This window comes from Morus notabilis, unplaced genomic scaffold (genome assembly GCF_000414095.1).
Source record: "Morus notabilis unplaced genomic scaffold, ASM41409v2 Scaffold604, whole genome shotgun sequence".
Lineage (NCBI taxonomy): Eukaryota > Viridiplantae > Streptophyta > Magnoliopsida > Rosales > Moraceae > Morus > Morus notabilis.
The window spans coordinates 76,741-99,592 of NW_010362300.1; the positions used below are offsets into that span (position 1 = coordinate 76,741).

A 22,852-nucleotide genomic window follows, 5' to 3' on the forward strand; every position below is an offset into this window, starting at 1 on the left:
GTGTCAACGTTGGTATTAAAATGGATCGAGCCAAGAGATAGTGACAACTACCGCGGTCGAACCGACACAATACTAAAGTCGGGGTTAGGATTGCAGTTGGGATCGAGCTAGTGACATGGTCGAGTCAAGAATGACTGTTGGGTTCAGCCTGTTGGGCCTGCCCCAATTGTGAGGAGACATGGAAAAAGAAACGAAAAATGAACAGGTAAAAAATGAATGTCCACGGAAACCGTTTACTTCTATTACGTTTGGTTCATAGATTAGAACCATATGATTAGAATTATTTTTAATTTACGTGTATTTTTTATGAGAGAAAATACTGTAACAAACCACGAATCATAATTCGAATCAGGGGACGAATTCCCCAACCAAACAACCTCTTCATTTTTGTTTAATTTGTTTGCTTATAATTTTGTCATGCCCGAGTGTTAAAATGCAAATACTAGGGCAGGTATTTTGCTCCAAAATACCTCGTCGTCTTGATCTAAAATCCGTTAATACACAGGCAAATAAATGTTGCTTTCACAATTCGATAGGTCAATAACTCAATATAACAAAATGTATATACATTTGTTTATGTATCTAATAGAGAAATTACCAACAAAACGGTACAAATTTATAGATGACGGGAGTGAGAAAGAACTAAAGGATTTCCTTTCCATTTACATCTCGTATTTACAGAATAATTGTCCTCTATCTTTCTCTACAAAATTCTTTGACCAAATCCCACTACAGTCTCCTTCTGACTGCATAACCTTAACAGCCTCTCTCTCTCTCTATCTCTCTTTTTTTTTTTTTGCTAGAACCTTAACAACCTCATTTACACAGTATTTCTATAATTCTAATAGTAGATCTCAATTTTTTTTTTTTTTTTTCCTTTTCTGTCTCACATCATTTTACAATCCTAAGGCTTGTTTTGACCAGAAGCTGATTAGTTTCAGATCGAATTGAAAACGATAGATCTGCCACTAACCAGCTCATGATGCATAACAAGGAGGTATACATTATAAGCAGGTAACCCTAATATACAAAGCAGTCCTCTAATCTGCCTTCTCACCAATCCTGACAACTTCGAGAACCGTCGCGTTGCAGAAGAAGCATCTATGGCAATTCAATAGATGTCTTGTTATACATCCATAACAAGACCTGTGGGAACAAGGTGCAAATCTTGCATCGGCTTCAGAGGCATAACAAATACAGCAAATGCTATCATCTACAATTTCTGTTTCTTCCTCAAAACCTGTCCTACCAACTACTTCATACTCACTCCGGCTGACAAGGAGAGCCAAGAAATTCTCTAGCTGTCCAAGTTTTGAAAGATAAGAATCCCCTCTAAAAGACCCAGCCTGAAAATTTGATCAAGAGAATGAGTATAAAGAAGACGGTAAAGAATCAGATAATTCTGTGTAAAAAACAATGGAGAAGTGAACCTTCTCTTAATTTGTTTTTGTATTTAAGAATCCATTGACACATTTTTTTTTTTTTTTTTGGTCTTTTGGTTTTTCATTCGAAACCCTAAAGTTATACACAAATGAAAGTTTTTGATATTGTTCATGTACCAATTCCATGTTTTAGAGACAATATCTATGGCCTAGGTTGCTTCACAGATGAATAAAATCCTAAAAAGAGAGTCGATACTATATGCTGAGATTGCAGAACAGCTTTCACACAAGCAACGACACAAAAAAAAGGGGGCAAAATGGAGCCAAAATAAAAGGAGGGGGACAAAACAAACCCAGTTGTAATCCAACAGCAGCTGGAATCCGCAATGAACGCTGCCAGGGCAATCCATGCTTGCAAAAATGCCCACAACATCATTGTGCTCTTCTATGAACTCCGTATCTTCACTAGCATCCAACAAGTTCAATATGATCCCTACAAGAGGTGCCAGTATCATTCCCCTGTTTACTTTTTCTAAAGATTGGCCATGTCGTCTTAGTGACCTGCAAAAAAGTTGAAGCTAAGATGAGTCAAGAAACTTCAATGAGAATACAGCTGCCTTTTTTCTTTCAGTTGCATAGTTGGACTGACGCTGACCATACATAATTTTAGTATTATTTGATGTGTTTGCATTTTGACAACCGATGATGGGAACAAAAATGATATCAAAAACTTAAATTAATCACCAAAAGAGATGGGAAGTCCTGCTTCCCTCGTAGTCCAACAAGTTGTTTGAAGAAAAAAAAAAAAACCGGAAGAAAATAAAATTGGAGAGAGAAAATAACTAGTCAACAAACAGCAAAATAGTGTATTTACTAGTATAGTAAGGAACGTACAGCTCAAAAAACTCAGCATCTGCGGCAGAAGTTATGTGATTCAGCATAAAGACAATCAACTCTGTTAACCTCCGGAGGTTTGTATCGGTTCCTCTCAAAAATGCCTGAGGGATCTCACGGGTACAGAATTCCAAAACCCTTGTAAGATTACATGAGAGGTCAAATATGAAACTGCATTTCTTTTGCTGAAACTCCAAAACCTGCAAAGATAATTTTCTACAATTACACAGAAAATATCTCAATGGAATAAAAAAGCGTAAAAAAAGAGGGGGATGGGGAGGATTCTGCACTTCCTAGAAGGTGTACTGCTCAGAACCGTTAGTGGCTACACCATATGAGATAAAACTACAACCCTCAGCAACTTTTTCATATTTAAAAAAAAAAAAAAAAAAAAAAGAAAAAAATAGGAAAGCAAGACTACAAGATCCTCTCAGATATTGCCTAGGATTGGCAGATTTTTATTAACCACATGTTTTAATAAATGACCATACAATGTCAGAAAATGGACCCGCTTAAATAGGAACGTAGGATCCTCTACTTCACCGTAAAACCGTATCAAGGACCAGGAATAAGGTTAATCTAGCTATTAAACTACTATGCCCAATGACACTACAAATGAAATTGCAAAAAATAAAAACATTAGAAGATTCAATATCTTCACTGTAGTGTGCATTGCACGGGTAACTGGTTACAGGTCTAGAATATGGTGCCTCAAACCTGACTTTTCTAAAAGAAACACCATTTCCAGTATGTCGCCACCCATGCCATCGATTGTTACACTTTCGTTATTAGTGGACGATTGACCTAACCTACAGTAATAACCAGGAGCCAAATTAACAGCAAAAAACGTAGATTAGAGCTACAGCTTTCTTTAGCACGCGATCCCCAACTTCTCAATAACACGGCTTAACAGCTTTCCATTCCCTGTTTCTTGTTCTTTTAATTATCTTCCTCTTCTCCTCCACTCCTTGCTCTCTTTGGTTTAGCACGATTCTCCCAACTGTCATCTTAGGTCATTTGTGTGCAACACATGCCCTCATAGCACAAAAACTTACCGGGTTTTTTATGTATATAATTTTTTATTTATCATTTATTTTGAATAATTAGCAAGAAGAAGAAAAGATATCCGCTGACATAACAAAAATTTACCTGGTATTTTTCTTGCATTTCCCGAACAGAAACTGAGAATTCAGTCATTGTCCAACTTAGCGTGTTAAATAGGCGATTCAGAAAAGCAGAGAACAAGCCTTCATCATTGATGCAAGCTTCCCTTAGCAATCTCTTTATGAATCATAAAGCCAAATAAGACAGGAAAATGACCGTCAGAAACTGCACCATAGTAAAAGGATAAAAGTTTTAAAGTAACAATGATGACATTCAGAGTGTTGACATTCACCTGGAAAACAACTGACGACACTGACGATTCTCCATGCTTTGAAGAGCCAAAGCCTGAGCCCTTGCATAACCTCAGAAGAATGTTCGTTACTGGGATCCAGGATCTGTTATCAAATGCTGAAAGCAGCGCTTTTGGCATCCTTTGGGTCGCTGCTTCATTGCTCTCAAAAGCAGCAAGATATTCTTTATACTGTAGCAGGACTGAGATAGATTGAAGCAGAAGATCCCTAAGTTCTGCACTTGATATCCTAGGATCGTTGAAGTGTGTGACAACAAAAGTGACCTGACAAGAAGTCATCCAAGAAATCAGTAACCACAATCTCCGGAAGAATTCAAGAATACAACAAATTAGTAAAATTTCTCTGGAAAAGGAAATTTTTAACTCGTGTACATGCTGCAAGCGTTTAACAGCCTCGGCATATTTCAACATAATATTCACGAAAGATAGTATAGGTAGAAATCTCATGAGTACTCTAATGTATAACCAAGAAATTGAGTTTTCACCTGTCAATTAAAAAATGATCAAGCTATATTTGCATTGGGAATTTAGAAGACATGAAAGTCAAGGCTTCTCACTTTCTAATAGGCTAAGGTAAACCCATGTGATGAGCAGCTGTTTCAGGGAACACTTTATGATACTCATAGTTAAAACCAAAAATTTCTCGCTTGACAACTTACTCGCTTAAAGGATGTAACCCAAAATTACATCAAATCAGAGTGTAAAATTCACCATGGACACTTCAACTTAAAAAATAATAATTCTAAAATACTAATAACAATTCACCAGAGTTCATAACCTCTAAACCCCACAAGTGAATAACCCAGCAGACAATTCAGCAAACCTGCTCAAAGCATAATAGATTAAAAACCTTGCATCATACTACTTCATTGTTCACGCCAAAGTACATGCAGAATAGAGCAAATATACGAAGGCCATCAAACAAGATTTACAAATGAGACTTACAAAGGCAGCAAGTCCTTGCTTGATAAAAATTGATGAAGGGACAAATGGAGGGTCACCCTTACGCAACACATGGAAGCAGTCAACCTGAAAAGGAGATTGAATGCCAATTGTTAGTATACCAATGGATAAAAATAGAAATGAACAAAAGACATGACACGCCATGCTAATGTTCAGTATCCACAATGCCAGAAGTAAAAACCATTGCAGCGACATATTTACATTCGTGTAAAATTATTCACTAAAAATCATTCATCATACATGGTTGTACGTTAATGTACTAAATATTCAGAAGCTATAACATTGTATGAGCCACGCTCTGGGGAAGAAAATGTAGGCCAGCGAAAAATCAAGGACATCAAATTATTAGAGTAGACTAATAACTTGCAACCTTACAACCAAGCACGCACACCACTTTCACTCAAGCAGATAACAACCAATTAGGAGTTTCTCAGTACTATTCCCAAAAAGATTAGGAAAGGGAAATATTAGTATAGTTTTGCACATATTTTAAATCACTAAGCTGCAGTAACAAGCAAAACCAACAATCTAAAGCATTTTAAGAACTTGTCTATTGCATGCAACTATGTAGGAATGCATTTTTCTTATTACAACCTACGAGGGACATAAAATAATTGTCTCCAAAATTTTAATGTTCAAATTGACTCTTATTTAGACATGTCATGTTCATTTTTAAAAAAGAATTGGATTTACCAGAGCTTCCAGATAGTATTCAGGTATATATAGGAACACAGAATCCACTTTACTAAGCACCAGAAGCAATTGTACAGTCCACATGCATGTTGCATACATTCCTCTTTGCTTCCATCGAGAAAATAGAGAGATGCGATACCTGTATGGTATAATTTACTGATCAACACATTGTAAACATTGTAAAATAATATATATTGTAATTCAAAATCACGTGCTAAAAGCTTCTTTTTCAACGTAGCACACTTCAAGATTCAATCGAAGGCCAGGAATCTTGGGAAAACCCACAAAATATATGAACACTACAAGTTTCTAGAGAAAAGTAACAGATACAAAATGAGCTAAATTGAGTGTGCAATAAACACACTCATCAAAAGCATGCAGCCAGCAATAGAATTACCACCACAAAAAATAATAATTATGATAATAATAAAAAGAATAAAGAAAGAAAGAAATGCTGATTAAAGCTGCAAAGTAAGGCCCAAACTATAAAAGCCAGAAAGAAACTTTACAGGAGAATCCATCTCGAGGAACAATTGCACGGTACAACGAGCTCTCATCACAAAATATCATATGGATACAAAGAAATAAGAACCTGATCAATATACATCCCTATAAAGTAGTTTTAATAGTTTAAAAACCGCATAGAAGCCAGTAGATATGGCATGCAACCATAAAAAATGATTTGATCAAAAAAAAAAAAAGCCAACCAAACATAAATGCATCGAAGGATTGGAAGAAATAAAAAAAGTATTAGCCCCTGTAACAAGAACAGGCGCAATTACCAAACCATATATGAAGTACCCAAGATTTATGTTTCAGTTCAATATATAGCATAACATTTATGTTATTATCATCGCCTAAACCCCTCAAGTTGATGAGAAGAGGGTCAAAGACTAACCATAAATATTCAATAGCAGCAATCTGAGAATGGAAATAATGCAAAATGCAAGATTTTGTGACAGTAATCTCACCATGCACAATGCCTGACACAGTCAACAACTTCTTCCCGATAATTATTACGAGCTTCTTTCAAACGCTTTAATTGCTCACCGCATGCTCGTTCTCTTATTTGTCTATCAGCCTCTTCTAGAAGGGATATTGATTGTGACTGGTGAGACATGTAATATGATGCCTACAATAAGAATATTTTGAAAATTCAGTTCCTAAAGAATCATCACATGAAAACAAATGCACACTAACCAGAGACAATTCCTGGTGAAAAAAGTTGCAAGAAATTTATTGATAATCAAAAGTTTTAAGGACCGGACGAGAAAGGATTAATAAGGTACATAAGAAAATATTTAACAAAGAATGCAGCAGAACAATCACATAATTCAAATTTAAGTAAGGAGACGAACACATGACGGTAACCTGTTTAGAGATGAAATCACTTGTGTTAAAAAGGCCATTAGCCGGCACAAAGAATTGAGAAATCAGAGTCACCCAAGAATAAGAAAACTATATTACAAACTTACAAAGTCATAAATTAACAAATGGTCTTCTGAATTGCATATCACACTTCAAGGTTCGATAGAAACTCATTAAGCCAACCAAATGGGTAAATGCAAGTATAGAAACATCAAAGAAATAAACCGTCGACAACATTCTTTATATTAAAAAAGAAAAAAAAAAAAAAAAATATATATATATATATATATCATAAAAAATCCTCACCTGCTTAAAGTTTGGCGCAAGACCTATGTGATAAAGCAACAGCAAAACATCAAGAAGTTCTTCTTCTCTTAAAGTAGCTGACGAGATGTTACTCTCCCTGGGTACAAACCAAATATGCTGCACTGGCCGATAATCAAACTCAGATTCAGATTGATCACTGGAACTTGGTTTATCTGCTATTTCATCATTTAAACTTCCAGCACTGCATTCCGTAGCAACATGAGCAGACCTCTCTGAAATAGAGCTGCAATGAGAACGAGAACCTTTGTTTGTGTATCTGATAGGGTCTTTCATGCTTCTTGCGAAATCGGCGTCATAACTTGAGCAACAGCATGGTTTTTTTGAGCTTAAATGAGTTACTCTTGTTTCTTCATCATCCATACAGCCTTCCTCCCATCGAACTACTTCATCATCTTGATCACTCACAGGATGTAATTTCGACAAATGATTAAATGACCCACCAAGCCTAGAAATGTCAGTTCTATGGGGATCATTTTTTAGGAACAAGGCAATTGGAAAACTCTGTTCACCACCCCTATGAAGAAAACCAACATCACGACCGTTTTCACATCTCTTTAACCAGTCACAGATGTCCCCCATTCCAAATCCTTCTGATAAAAAATGAAGTAGAACTGTGTACAAAGAAACAAGAACAGAATTGCAAGAAACTCCTGGAGGCGGGACATTGCGATCTGCTCCTCTGTTCTTTAATAAGAGGTTTTGCAAAAATGTCCTAAACACTGAACCTGGCAACTGAGGAGGTGTCACAGGTGGTATGAACTGTATCACCAAGCGACAAAGGTCCCTATGCTTCTCCTCAATCTGTAAACAGAACAATTCTTATCAATTTCATGTCTATAAACACCGTAAACTGGATCAGGCCCCTACACAAGAAGCAAAAGAAACTAATTTTCCTCTAGAACAAAACACTGATAACCTGAAATTCCTATATGTCACTGATATCAGATTAAATAATGTCAGACCAAGATAACCTTTAAAACTAAGCAATTAATCCCCAAATCAGATCCACAAAACACAGCGAAATAATTGAATTCATAGATTAGTCCTGAACTTAGATTACATGCTTCTACCAAAAACTTAACAGACTTCAAATTGTTGTTTGTTTGTGTCAAACTCCCCATACTTTGGAGCTCAATTTGAAGTTAGGCAGCTATTATGCAAATAGTTTGGTTCGTGGGGAACAACTAGACCTGCGGTCTATTTGAATGTGAAATGACAACAATTTTTGTGGAAAAACACTCGAGGTAAGGTAACACTTCTTTCAGAAAATAAAAGAGAGGGGGAAAAAAAAGGAAGAAGAACTCCTTTAATAGGGAGTTTACGTAAGATGCTAGGCTTAAATTTTTTATTTAATTTAAATTAAGAGAGCAACTTCATGAGGTCCAACAAATCAATCGAGGAAAAAATTTTACAATTTGGCATTACAGAACTTTAGACTTGCATTGTTAATAGAGATCAGCCGTGTTCAAATACTTATATTGAACAGCCACTATGCAAAAGTACAGGTTAAGAATCATTGTAGCCCAAAATCCTGTCTATTATTTAACAATCATTTAAACATCAATCTACAGAAGTTAACTTATACAAATGCATATTCAGAAGCAACTATCATGTGCCCCCAAGGGGTTCTCAGGCAATCCTCATCAAACAGATACATTTTCAGAAGAAAAACAAAGCTGTATGGATATTTACCTTACTGACAGCATCAGATAAAGCCGTAGTTGTCAACGACATGCTATTTTCATATGACAAGTCCTCAAACGAACCAGGCCACCAAACAGATGGTATCATGGACTCAAGGTCTTGCTTGTTTGGACCCTTCTGAGAAAGGAAACCTTCGAACAGGGACTCAAAATCTGTTGACTTCCACCAGAGCACCATTAGTTCTTCTCGCCTCAAAAGATGACATGCCAATGCAAGATAAGGGTATGACCCCGACCATGGGCACTCTGTTAGGACCAACTTAGCTGCTTTACATCCACAGGAAAGGGCATTTATTATGTGTTCAAACAACAAACTTGATCCTTGAAATTCTAGAAAGACATCTAGAATTCTATCCAAACTTGAATAATCATGCGGTGCTTGCACTCCAAAGACTTCCATCATGAATGACAGAAACGGACCCCAAGATATGTATTCTATGCTCTGGGCATTTGCCTCGAGTACATGGAAAAATTCCTCACATATCCCACGAGTAACAGGGTGAAAAAGATCTTCAAATGAAACAAACCTCTTCAGCCTCCTTAGTTTCTCAAAAGAAGAATGCTCAGCCCGCTCCATACAATGCATGTCCAACAACCTTGACAAGCAACGAAGCAAATGAAAAGCAAAAGAATTTATAGATGGAGGTGCTTGAAAAGGGAGATAGCCTTCAACTGGATACTTGAATGGCCGGGACCCAAAATTTAATTCACATCTTTCACCTTGAGAAAGAGAAATTGCAGGAAAGTATCCAAATCCTGGACCCATCTTACGGATCCCACGAAAAGCAACACCAAGGGAGACACCGTTCCTGTAGAATGATATTTCATTATGGTCCAAATCTATGCAGCATCCAATAACATCACCAACAACCCATGACTGCCCATATGGCTCAGCATCTTTGTTCCATTTCCTAACTCTCCTACCATCAAATGCATATGAATCATCAGCATCACCCACACCCTTATGGTCAGTGAAAGGGCAAGAAAGAGTTGCCCATCCTAGCTGTTGGATACCTGAAGTTTCTAAAATGACTTCATACATCCATTTTCCTTTCCACACAGAAGCATTAGCCCTAGCACTGCTGAACATAGCTAAGCTCTCTACAAGCAAAGGTGGTCTAATGATTCCGATATCACCACAAATACTGGATTCGTCAAGACCCATAATATGGGGTCCACAACCATTACCAACAGCACAAATCCCATCTCTATTTCTAAGCAAGACGCCGGAACTTGAACGAAATTCCGAGCACTCATTCTTTATAATTGCACGGATTAGACTGCCGTCAATCTGATCTGATATCGAACCAACTGATTTGTTAGGGAGACCAAATATGTATTCTAGAGTTCGTTCCACCGATTGATGGCCAAAATCATCACAATTCGAAACAAGCCGGGATTTCGACGAACCTTCTTTACTATCCTCACCATTCAATATAACAGCCAACCCAGAAGAAAGCCCACCAATTCGTAGGCTGTCCTCTGCCATTCCTGACAAGGAAAAGCACTAATACCCCCAATAGTCAAACTTAGCACCCAAACCTTTTTTATATAGTTCAAATATGCCTCCAGAGATTGTCACTTCTGCTTTCAGCAATATTGCTTCTTCTCAAATAAAACACTGAAATCCTGACAGACCACCATAATCCTGACCTGAAATTTCCAAGTAACTAAGTTTCAGAGACAAGCTTCTCGAAACCTCTTTAATTTCACTAAGAAGAAATTAAATGAAAAGCATAAAAGAACGCTACAATTAAGCAATTTCCAAATTATTTGGGTCAAAATGAACGTGCCTAACAAATTAACCATGTTTACATGATGACTAAGCTACGTTACAATAACATACATATATATACATATATGTGTATATGTATATTATATATGTATATATATGTATGTATGTATCCTACAATCTTCATAACAAAAAAAGTAAAAACAGAACTTTGTCGAATTTTCACATGGATCAAGCGAGAAATGAATAAACCGAATTCTAAATTCAAAGAGGGGCAAAAACAGAGAAAAACAACCTCAAACGAACAAATCTTCAGCACTCCAACACTTGACGGCAATTAGCAGCGGAACTCAACCGAAAGTAGCGCCAATTGCACAATAAATCCACTGAAGAATTCGCGGGTTTCGACGGCGACTCTTGTTTGGTCGAACAAGTAATGGCGGCTAGGGTTTTGCAGAAGCCATTAATTCGCATCACGTCCCATTCCCAACTCGAGGAGAGAGAAGTTTGTTTAGGAAGAAGAAAGAGAGGCGAGAGAGAGCGAGGCAGGGGCAATATCGGTATTTCGTAAATTCCCCCCAACAGACGGGAGACACAGGAGAACGAGAGAGACAGAGCGACCAGCTGCTTCAACCCCACGCACGCTGGCTCTGAACCCTAAAACTGGATTTTTACACTGACACGTGTCAACATTATTACCGGCTGCTGCCGTGACCCAATCTAAAATACACCTTATTGTACGACTCAGACATCATTCGTGCTCACCACCACATGTTACCTAATAGTATAGAGCACGGTACCACTCGACACTCGTTAATAATAATGAGACGTTTGGTAAGAAAATTTATACTAATAATTTGAATTATAATTTATAATTTATTATAATATTTTTTTTCATAAAAAATATACATATATTAAAAATAATTTTAATCTTATAATTTTAATTTATAAACTAAATGAGTCCCATAGTGTGTTATGAAACTCATTTTTTTATTAGTAATACTAATAGTATCTTTAAGTGTTTTTTTTATGTTAATAGAATTATGCTTCTTTTCGGATCACATGTCCACATCGTCATATTATTTAATGAATAAGCACAGTAAGTTAATTAAAGAGTAGGACTATTATTTTGTCAACTGAATTTTAAAAATTTTTATTTTGTCTTTTGAATTTTAAATTATCCTCACTAAATCTTTTTTGTTGTGATTTATGTGCAAAACAGATAGAAAAAGAAAAGAGATTAATACAGTCTCGTAGTCTTTCTATTTAAATTTTTGTTAATAATAAACACATAAAAATCACATTATCACACTTAAACTCCTTATTTTTTTTCCTTTTGATTTTAACAGAATTCTTGTAGAAAGGCTTGAATGGGACAAATTCAAAGTTCAAGAACAAAGTGAGAATTTTTAAAATTAAGGAGACAAAGTGAAAAAAATCTCAAAATTTAGGGGCGCCAACGAAATTAATCCTAAAAAATATTTTTAAATTTTAAAATAATATAGTATAATATGATTGATTAGACATTATTTTAGTCATTAAAATTATACAAGTGATTTGATTTGGTTGGAGGATTCAAACCATGTGATTCAAACCATTTTCGATTTACGTGAATTTTTTGTGAGAAAAAATACTGTAACGAACCACAAATCATGATTCAAATCAGATAACGAATTCATCTACCAAACATTAGGGGCCTATATAAAAGAACAACCCTTAACCCTTTCTCATCCAAAACCTCATTAGCAATGGGCCATGGGGGCGGGCCCCATATAGCGAGGAAGAATCTCATCCCTAGCACTGACGATCCTTTGATCCCTTTTTTTCCTTTTTTTTATTTTTATTTTTTCTCTCTTTGTTATTTGATTATGTTGTGAACTTGTGAGTTGATGCTGATCTCTGTTTGTGAGGGAGACTGTAGTTCGGTCAAGGATGTGCTGGTTTCCAATCGAGGGAGGGTCAGTTGCGTTGAAAAATCCTATTTGGTGTTTTCTTTTACTTTTTTGGATTTTATATATAAATAAGAGAAATAATAATACTTATGAATAATGATCTTTTCGGTTAATGTTTGAAAAATCATAATCTTTTAAAAGTATTTATTTAGATAAAAATGATTTTTTTTAGAGTTTTTTAATTAGTAATAAAATTTATCCGTACTGTTTATAAAATCTTATTAAAATATTGTCACAAATGCCACAGTTTTTTTTAGCCGTAGTTATCTCTTTCTTGACAGGAATATATTTTAGCTAGAAACTAGAAGAGCTTCCTTCATTTCATTGATTCGAGTTTAAAATTTAAATTTTATTACAGTAAAAAGCTCTCAGAAACAGTCATATCTAACTTTTTTGTTACAGTAGAAAGCTCTCACATAAAGTCACATCTCAACTCGAATTAAAAACTCGAATCAGCGAACTAAACGGGCCCTTAGGACTTGTTCATTTACATTTTTTGAGTTATGATGACTTGAGTTTGTATCTTGATTTGAATTAAGATGTATTTAAGTATGGTTTGAGTTGAGACTCTAATTTGAGTTTGTGTTTAGATGTGCACATTTTGAGTTATGGTTTGAATTGAGAATCTATTTGAGTTTGTGTTTAGGTGAGTCAAAATTTAAATTTGTATTTAGATAGTATTTTAATAAAAACTCAATGGTGATGAAAAATTTTAATAGGGTATATGGGTGAAGTTTTATTTTGTTCTAAACGCATAGAAAAAAAATCATTTCAATCGGAATTAAAACGAAAAAGTTATGGCGTTTTTAAGAAAAGAAAATATTGTTCATTAACTTGAGTTTAAGTTTAAGAACTTGAGTTGAAGTGAGAACTTAGGACCCGTTCAGTTCGCTGATTTGAGTTTTTAATTCGAGTTGAGATGTGATTTTATGTGAGAGTTTTTTACTGTAACAAAAAAGTTAAGGTGTCGTTCATTTCACCGATTCGAGTTTTCAGTTTTAGGTTTCTATAGTAAAAAGCTCTCAGAAAATGTCACATCTAACTTTTTTTGCTACAGTGAAAAGCTCTCAGAAAATATCACATATCACCTCGAATTGAAAACTCGAATCCGCGAAGTGAACGAGGCCAATGTGACTGATTCTGAGAGTTTTTTTACTGTAGCAAAACTCGAATTCTAAACTAGAATCGGTGAAATGAACGAGGTCTTAAACTCAGATTTTAGCCCAAAACTCAAATTAAAACTAAAGTTCAAACTCAAATTTTATAAAAGAACGTAAACTTAAATAAAGTTGTAAGTTGAGTTTAAATTATTTTTTAAGTTTGGGTGCAAATAAACCGGTCCTTAAAATTATTCCAAAAACGTTATACAAATAATCTCAACTTTTAAACCTAAGAACCCAAAAGCTTTCAATGATCAATGCTTAATATAATCTATATATCGTATCATGCAAAAATAAACATAATTAATCAGAGATCTAAATAGTTAAAATAATTCATCGAAATTTTTCTTTTTGGTTGCTAAAAAATTTAAAAGGGATAAGTTTGGCTTTTTAGTATGTAACGAAAGTATAAAGTGCAAAAGCGAAGTGACGAACACATCTAATAACAGTGCAAAATTTTGAGAGCATTTGGAATTCGTTCCAAAATAAAAAATAAAAATGAAAACGCTTTTAATCTCATACAAAAATTATTTTTAAAAATACGTTTGATAGTTTTATCAAAAGATTGTACTTTTCAGTATAAAAAAACTCATTAATATATATATATCTTTATGCTTGAGAGAGTAGAAAACGAAAATAAAAAATCAAAAACGAATAAAACTCGTTTTTCATTTCTCTCTCATTTTACACTAAACTAAAAAATCGTTTTCATTTCCGTTTTTTATTTTTATTACGTCAAACGTCGTTTTAGAAACGTTTTCATTTTTTTCTCGAAAAATGTGAAAAATAAATACGCGATCAATTCTAAACACGACCTTATTTCTTCTTTTAAAATTATTTTTTGAGCAAATACCTTTTTATTGTATGACTCATAATTTGTTCTTTAATGCAAAATGAGTTTTTTCTTTTTTTGATTCATAAGAAAACGATAGAATTTTCTTCAAACAGCAGTAGAGATTTACATGCATGCAATTCGTTAAATAGTACTATTCTTCTGGATAATCAGAAGACTTTAAAAAGTAAAAAAGGAATTGGCCCCCCTTTTTTATAGTTAAGAGAGTGAGAGATGCTTCTAATAATTGACGTGTTGGTTAACAAGAAGTCAAGAACTACTATTGCCGTAGGAAATTAGTAAATTAAAAGAAAATGCACAAAAAGAAATTCTATTTCATTCAAATGAACGAATATAAAACTAAAATCCATTTAAAAAATATATAAAACTAAAATAAAATACGTCACCCTCATACGTGAAGTAGTCAAAATATATAACCAATTTTGTGATCTGCAAAAAAAAAAAAAAAAAAAAAAAAAAAAAAAAAAAAAAAAAAAAATTTTTCTTTTTGCGTACCAAAAATGATTGTAGATACGCCATCACACAGAATATCTATTATTTTTAGATGGTAAAAGCTAATAACGTGACTTACATGCACGTAATATTTGAAGCTATAATTAGTGAGATGACTTTTTTTTTTTTTAACTTTTGAATAAAAGATAAGGAAAGGACCAAGTTTTATTGCGTTTGGCCCCTTCCGTAGTAATGATTGAAATTCTAACGAGTTCATAATCTCGTTACGTACACGTCTTAATTTATGATAAGCTGATCTTACATGCGTATAAAATGCTCATTTGCAAAACTAAAATAATTAATAAAATGTTGATATGCAGCAAAAGCCAAATATTAATCAAATGTCCTTTCAAAAAAATATATTAATCAAATGTTGATATGCATCTAAAAATAATAAGAAAGGGAATCATTATTCATTATCCTCTTTATCATTATTTATTATCCTTTTTTTTTTGTGAGATAAGGGTGAATATTTATAGTACTATATTGTTTGACGGAAAAATATTTCTACTAGATTTAACGAAATACGTACAAATTATATGTTAAATGTATGGATAATATATAATCTTTGAAATTCACAACGAATAAGAATTTCATCAATTTCATATCCAACATAGTTAGCAGTGTTGATGTTAAACATTTTTTCCTTTTTTTTCTGAAAAGCCAAGCACTAGTGTAAAATTAATTATAGTCCATAGATAATGTTATAGAAAACGGCGCCGAGTAAAAGAGTAATAATAAAAGCATAAAAGTCTCTTTTTTTTTTTCTCTCAAGTCGTGTGGTTAGGGTTTTGAGTTTGGTATTAGTGTTGAAACTTTGAACAGGTTGCCCATAACTGTCTGAAAAAATTGATTTTGAACCTGACGCCTGAACCCGCCTTCTCAAAATTTTTGGGCCGCCCGCCCGAGCCTGAGAAGGCCCATGGACGGGCCGCGAGCCTAGTTTTGGCTGCCCAAGTCCGGTCAGACATCCCGAGCCCGCCCAAATGGGCAGAAAATAAATATTTTTTATTATATTTTTTAATTTTTATAGTATTGTATATATATTATATATATTATACTATTATTTAGTAATTGTATTTGTATATAAATAATTATTAAGTTATTTTGTGTTAAAATTATATAAAAACTAAAATCAACATTCAACACACATTATTGTGTTGAAGTGATCCCAAACTGTTGAGGTGCACTTGCATTTCCTCTTGGAGGTTGCAACACTTGCAGATGCAGTAGCACTTCCACTCGCCATTATAAAAAATAAGAGTGATTTGAGAGAGAGAGCTTTAGGATATTGTGATAGTTTTTGAAAAAATTGTGAGAGAGATTTGAGAGATTGAGAGAGTTTGGGTGAGAAAAATGTGTGGATGATGGGGGTATTTATAGGGAATTTTTTTTGGTTACAAAATTAATTTTTTTCCCTTAAATTCTAATCCAACGATCATTTTTGGTTTTGGCAGGTCAGGTTCGGGCCAAAAATCGAGCAACGGTAAAAAAAAGAGCCGTTGAAGTCAGCCTTTTCGGGCGGAGGGTCGGGTCGAACACCAACGATCAAAAAAATATCCATTGATCGGGCTTCGGCCAATTCGGGCCGGAGAGAAAAAAATCAAACATAAAAAAATTCGGCGATCAACGGTCGGAGGCTTTCTTCCGTCGGCGGGCTTCAGCGATTTCGACCATTCTTGGGCACCCAAGCCCGAAAACTTGCTCGGATGGACGACCTTATGGGCCTGCCTGCCGGGCCTAAAAAATGCAGGCTTCAAGCAGGCCCGCCGGCCCAAAGTTCCAGCACTATTTGGTATCCCTTTTTAAGATTAGAGTTTAGCGCATGATCGACGGTCGATCCTCAGTCTCTCAGCCCTTAAGACGAAGGCTAACGTCATACTGGTTTAGGTGGCCGTTGATAGGTGTGATCCGTGGACGATGGAGGCGTAAATCTGGCGGCGACGTTACTCTAGGGTCTCAATGCCATAGTCGGTATGGTTCGGGGGAGGATTAGCGGATATCTTGGGGCATGGCTGCTTTCACCGATGCGACGAGCAGGAGGTTTCCTATGGATCTCTAGTGTGGAGGCTTTGTTTGGGTTTCATTTGCTTTCGTTTTTATCAACAGTGGTCACAATTCTTTCGTAGTGACTATGATCAGATCCAAATTCTTTGGCCTCCGTATTGTGGTGGCTGGCTTATCACTGCCATTTCTACACCTTTGGCTAAGTATTATAACAACATGGGTGATTTTTTCACATTCTGATTTTCTTTGTGTGTCCACCCGTTTGAGTTGGTTATCGACGGTGTGTGTTCGTTTATGGCTAGATTTGTCTCTAGGTCGCACTGCTTGTGTCTCCAATATTTGGAGTTTACTCTTAGTCAACTAGTTTTATCCATCAACCGTAATAGTTCTTTGTAATGAGCTTTGGTCATACTCGATTTTCTTTGTACTGAACTAGTCTTTTCTGTGTATTTCATCCGTCTTCATTAATGAATTCAATCAATATTTAAGATCGAATTCCCTTATAATTGGTAGTCATCTACAATTATTATTTACGCATGTAATTTGTTAAATATGAAATGAAACTTCTCCAAAAAAAACTAATAATGTTATAGTAACTCTTCACGAAGGAAAAATAAATTCACAACATCTATGTTGATCAAGTGAAAATAAAGAAATTCACAACATCCACATTCATCAAGTGAAAATAACGCTTTAATAATATATCCTTTCTTAACATAATTTGATATAGTAAAGGCTAATACATTAGATATATATTCTTGAGAAAATTGTTGAACTACCATCGATTTATGTTTTTTTTTCTTATTCTCTGATTAATATCTTTTTAATTAATATAGTCCCTTGACATACTTTAGAGTATTTATCTTTTTTTTATTCTCTTTGTTTTATTATTTATTTATTTATTATTATTATTATTTGCTGAGTTATTTTCTTTAGAAGTAAGATAAATCCCATTTTAAGATTGAATAATGCTAAGGATACTAATTTTAATTTTAATTTTTTATACTAACTAATATAAAAGGTGAATTATCATATTCATATTGATAAATATAATCTCTTATTATTAATTGACGTGATAATATTTTAAATATCCATTAATATAAAAATAATAACTTATATTATATTAATTTTTATATAAAAATTAAGATTTAAATTGATGTCATTATTATTTTAAGATCAGATCATAAAAGCCGCCAAATAATCCCCACGTGGTGAAACAATGCACAACCACAAGCACATGCCACATGGAGTGGGCAACGCTACAGTACGCCAGGGGCAAAGATGAGCACTCAAAGCCTCGAGATTCCCCTACCGGTTCTCATGGTCACTCATAGTGCGCTGTGCGCACCACACGCGCAATATACCTGTCGCCAACCGGTTCTCTCTCTCTTTTTTTTTACCGGTTTTTTCGTCATCCACCTGAAAGAGTTTTTCCACAAAAGCGAGTCAAAATTGAACTTTTTAATTATTAACATCACGGGGAATGATACGGAGTTTCTCGATTTATTTTAGAAAATGACCTCACCCATTGTTATTTATCAGCACGTGTCCAGATTAGGGCTGTTTTGGTAATTCGAGTGGAGGGATCATCTGCTTCTCAGGTAATGAGAGGTCTGCAAGGGATACACGTGGGAATTAGGGGTGAGAGGTGCTATTTAAGCCAGAAAGGATTATCCAACCAAAACGTGCCATTTTTTTGCTGCATGCCACGTACAATTTTGTTTTACATAAAAGTGGGCCCTCTTGTGGGGTTATGTGAATCCCACTGAATAGGCCCTACCTCTTTGTCTTTAGAAAAAATTACAAAAAAATTTATTTTTAAAAATACGGTCCTGTTCATTTCACCGATTTAAGTTTTATTACAGTAAAAAATTCTAAAAAATAGTCACATTTAATTTTTTTATTACAGTAAAAAGCTCTCATAGCCTCGTTCACTTCGCTAATTTGAGTTTAGAATTCGAGTTGAGATGTAACTTTATGTGAGAGCTTTTTACTGCAGTAAAAAAGTTAAATGTGATTGTTTGTGAGAGTTTTTTACTGTAGAAAAACTCGAATTCTAAACTCGAATCAGCGAAGTGAACAATTAAAAATACATCTCAACTCGAATTAAAAACTCGAATTAACGAACTAAACATGCCCTTATTTCTTACTTAATATTTTTTTATTAGTATAATTATTTAATTAAAAAAAATTATTAATAAAAGTAAGATGTAAAAAGTATAATTAATACAGTTTTAAAAAATATTTATCACCTTTTCTCTTGTATCTAGAAGGATAAGGACGGAGCCAATTAATAGAGGGGGCTGAAGCCTCCTTGAGCCCAATTGGTCCATTGAAGGATCTTTAAAAATTATAAATTTTTCTCTTCTTTTATTACCAAGCCCCCTTCAATTTTTATTTTTTTTTAATTTCTGATTTGATACAAAAATGTTTAAAAATTTTCATTTACATCTTTATTTTTTACTTTTAACTCTACACTGTAACTTCATTTTTATTCTTGTGTCTATTTTTTTAACTTTAAAAACTTAAACAAATAAAAATTGCAATTAAATATAATGTATAAAAAAGTGTAACATTACTAATTTAGTTTTAAAAATTTCTTGTATAGGGATAAATTTCCATCGAGACATACGTGATTTAATTTCTAACATGTAGGATCGTAAAGTTTAAAATCATTGACAAAACAATTTAATCAATAATAATTGACCAACGTCAATCAATAGATGATAATTAGAGTTGGAAAGCTACATTTAAAAAATTCAAGGTCTAACTTGCCAACTAATTAAAAATTGTGTGAATTTATGTAATCTTTTGTATTTGAATTAAAAAGTGTATATGAGAAAAAATAATATTATAGTAAAAAAAATTAAATTTAAATTTTTAAAAAATAAAAACTTATAATAAAAATTTAAATTGCAATTCGAATTAACAAAATAAAAGAAGCGTTAGCTTGTACCAGTGACTGGTAACTTATGATAGCATGCAGACCTTTGAGGAAGTAGTTTTTTTCTTTTTTTTTTTTTTGGTGGTAACTATTATTTAACCCATTTGGGCCTGGTACTAAAGATGCTTTTTCACGAGAAAAAAGAGAATGGGAAGAGTGAAATTTAATAGCTTATTTCAGTGAAAAGAAACTAATCGCAGATTTTGAATATGAAAGTAAAAAATAATGGAGCCTAAAAGATTTTCAAAATTTAGAGATTTTTTAGAGTTTCAAAATTGCCGCGAACCTTAGTAAAAAAAATAAGAGAATAATGAGAAAAATAAATTAACTATTTCGAGAGTTTGTTCTTTATTAACTAACTAAAATAATTATGCTATTTACTATCCTAAGTTTATGAAATCTACTACCTACTACAGTTTCTAAAAAAAAAAAAAAAAATTAAAAATTCTCTATATAAAAAAAAAAAAAAACCTAACTAGAGATTGAAAGTGTGAACTCGGGAAATTTAATTGGCCAGCCCTCATTCAAAGCACTTTTTGTTTATAGAAAATTGCATTTCTTTTTAATAATCATCACTAGAATTAACACAAAGAAGTAATACTAATGGTACTTATAATAAGAAAGGTCCGTACCGATCAAAAAACTACTTCTAAGTTTTACATATATGTATTTTGAAAAAAAAAAAAAAAAAGAGAGAGTACATTTTCTAATAGAGCGGTAATGTATGTTTCAAAACTGAAAAAATCTGATACAAATTAATTCAAAACTGAAAATTGTCCATTATTCAGTTTGTGGATTCAAGTTTTTAATTCGAATTGAGATGCGATTTTTATATGAGAGCTTTTTACTGTAACAGAAAAGTTAGATGTGATTTTTTGTGAGAATTTTTAACTATAGCAAAATTAAAATTAAAAACTCAAATTAGTGAAATAAATTAGACATTGAACACCGAGCTCAACTGGTAGGCAATAGCAAGTTAAACCACTTGAGGTTTGGGGGCAAACTACTCCTATTGGACTTTTTCTTCGCAACTTCTACGAAATTTACGATTTGCTTTGTTTTTCGTCTCATCGAGATTTGGTTGACTTTGTTCCATGTATATTCCCATTAAAATTTACGTTTTTTTCCTTTTTAGTTCCATATATTTTTTTAAAAATAGTGTATATCCCCACCCAAGTAGAAATCTGATTCCACTATTCAATATGATATTTGCTCGTACCCTAGGGTGAAATTCTCAATTGTATCTTTATGATGAAATAATTTAGACATAAAATTGAATTATTGACAATAGGTCGGGGTTAAGAAATAGGTGATATTTAATTTCCGATTTGGTCATGCGGCGGATTTACACTATTTTAGTAAAATTTGAATTCATTCACAATTTTAGGTCCCGTTTATTTCACCGATTCGAGTTTTACTACAGTAAAAAGCTCACAGAAACAGTTACATCTAAAGTTTTAGGCCTCGTTCATTTCACTGATTCGAGTTTTACTACAGTAAAAAGCTCACAGAAACAGTTACATCTAAAAAGCTCTCACATAAAGTCACATCTTAACTCGAATTAAAAACTCGAATCAGCGAACTAAACGGGCCCTTACATATGCATATGTAGAAGACTAGAATTCAATTAGTGACCTGCTGTTAGAATATTGTATTCGGATTCAAATTCAAAGGAAATAGTCTATCCAAAACCTGATCTCTCTCTCCATCAAAAGCTACATAATCATTGGCGTTTGAAATATTTCCTATTATGTGTAACTAAATTCTAATGAAACTTTTATCAATTCGTTTTATGACAACCAAATTGAACTATTAATCGGTAATCATCTCTTGTATCTCGGCCATGAGCTATGCGCGTAATGTATACATCTGTACGGTTTTAACTGCCACGTCCAAACATATCGGCAATATGACTAGAGTTGCTTCAATTGTCTGATATTAATTGGAGTTTTGCATAATCAAGATCATGAATTCAAGTATAGAAATTGGTAACCAAACAGAGTTATGAGAATCTGTTGGTTACAAATCCTGATAAACTTAATCGAGTAGTTAGAGCATCTCTGGGCACTCCCTATATTTTAGCTAAAATACCTAGCAACCTCCAATCATGTCCTCTATTTTAACTAAATATATATTATTTTAATTTCTTAAAAAAATCAACTGCATTTATTACAGTTTTTTTTTAAAAAAAAATTAACTCACTTAAAAAAGTAATCGTTCCAAACGGAAACAAATACATAGTCAAATAGTTCCACAATAAACCAAGAGATTACAAAAACTTAACAAAATTTCCACACATACAAAAAGAATAACAAAAACAATAGGCGCGTTTGGAACTCGTTACAAAATAATTTTTTCTTTTGGTATGAAAATGAAAATGAAAACGTTTTCAATCTCAGACAGAAATCATTTTTGAAAATGCGTTTGATAGTTTTATCAAAAGATTATTTTCAGTATAAAAAAACTTATTAATGTCTTTCTATCTCTCTGCTCGAGAGAGGAGAAAACGAGAACAAAAAATGAAAAATGACTAAAAATTATTTTTCGTTTCTCTCTTATTTTACACTAAATAAAAAAAATCATTTTTATTTCCGTTTTTAGTCTTTATTATACCAAACACCGTTTTAAAAACGCTTTTATTTTTTTTCACAAAAAACATAAAAAATAAAAACAGAATCAATTCCAAACACGGTCAATAAATTAACAAGCTCTTATTTATAAGCCTCCAAAAGACAAAAGGCTTCACGCTCAACCAATATAGGACAAAAGACAATATATAAGACTATATATTGAAGACAAAGGGTTTACTCCACAACTGACGTGGGACTCAGTTTCATTTCTTTTTTGCTTTTTCTTTAAATTGTGATTAGGTTTGACAACAGACTTTTAGCCTTTTTTTGATCTTTGTAGTAATATACTAAAACGAGTAGTACTAACATCTTAATTTCATTTCTTTTAGAAAAGAAAT

General features: G+C 33.5%; 1 protein-coding gene across 2 annotated transcripts; it reads right to left on the reverse strand.

Annotated features, from left to right (window-relative positions):
* Nucleotides 1-623: 623 nt before the first annotated feature.
* On the reverse strand, nucleotides 624-11,089 carry LOC21402985 (E3 ubiquitin-protein ligase RKP). Of its 2 annotated transcripts, XM_010101588.2 has the most exons (11): nucleotides 10,772-11,089; nucleotides 8,734-10,397; nucleotides 7,021-7,842; nucleotides 6,318-6,478; nucleotides 5,347-5,485; nucleotides 4,636-4,719; nucleotides 3,673-3,954; nucleotides 3,426-3,557; nucleotides 2,277-2,476; nucleotides 1,736-1,943; nucleotides 624-1,346 (listed from the first exon to the last, which is right to left on the reverse strand). In XM_010101588.2, exons 2-11 carry the CDS (start codon nucleotides 10,231-10,233, stop codon nucleotides 1,041-1,043), a joined length of 3,834 nt encoding a protein of 1,277 aa, XP_010099890.1. In that variant the 5' UTR covers nucleotides 10,234-10,397; nucleotides 10,772-11,089; the 3' UTR covers nucleotides 624-1,040. The 2 variants fall into 2 exon arrangements, with proteins under 2 accessions (XP_010099890.1, XP_024023617.1); XM_024167849.1 differs by lacking the exons at nucleotides 624-1,346; nucleotides 1,736-1,943; nucleotides 2,277-2,476 and adding an exon at nucleotides 2,483-3,085.
* Nucleotides 11,090-22,852: the final 11,763 nt, after the last annotated feature.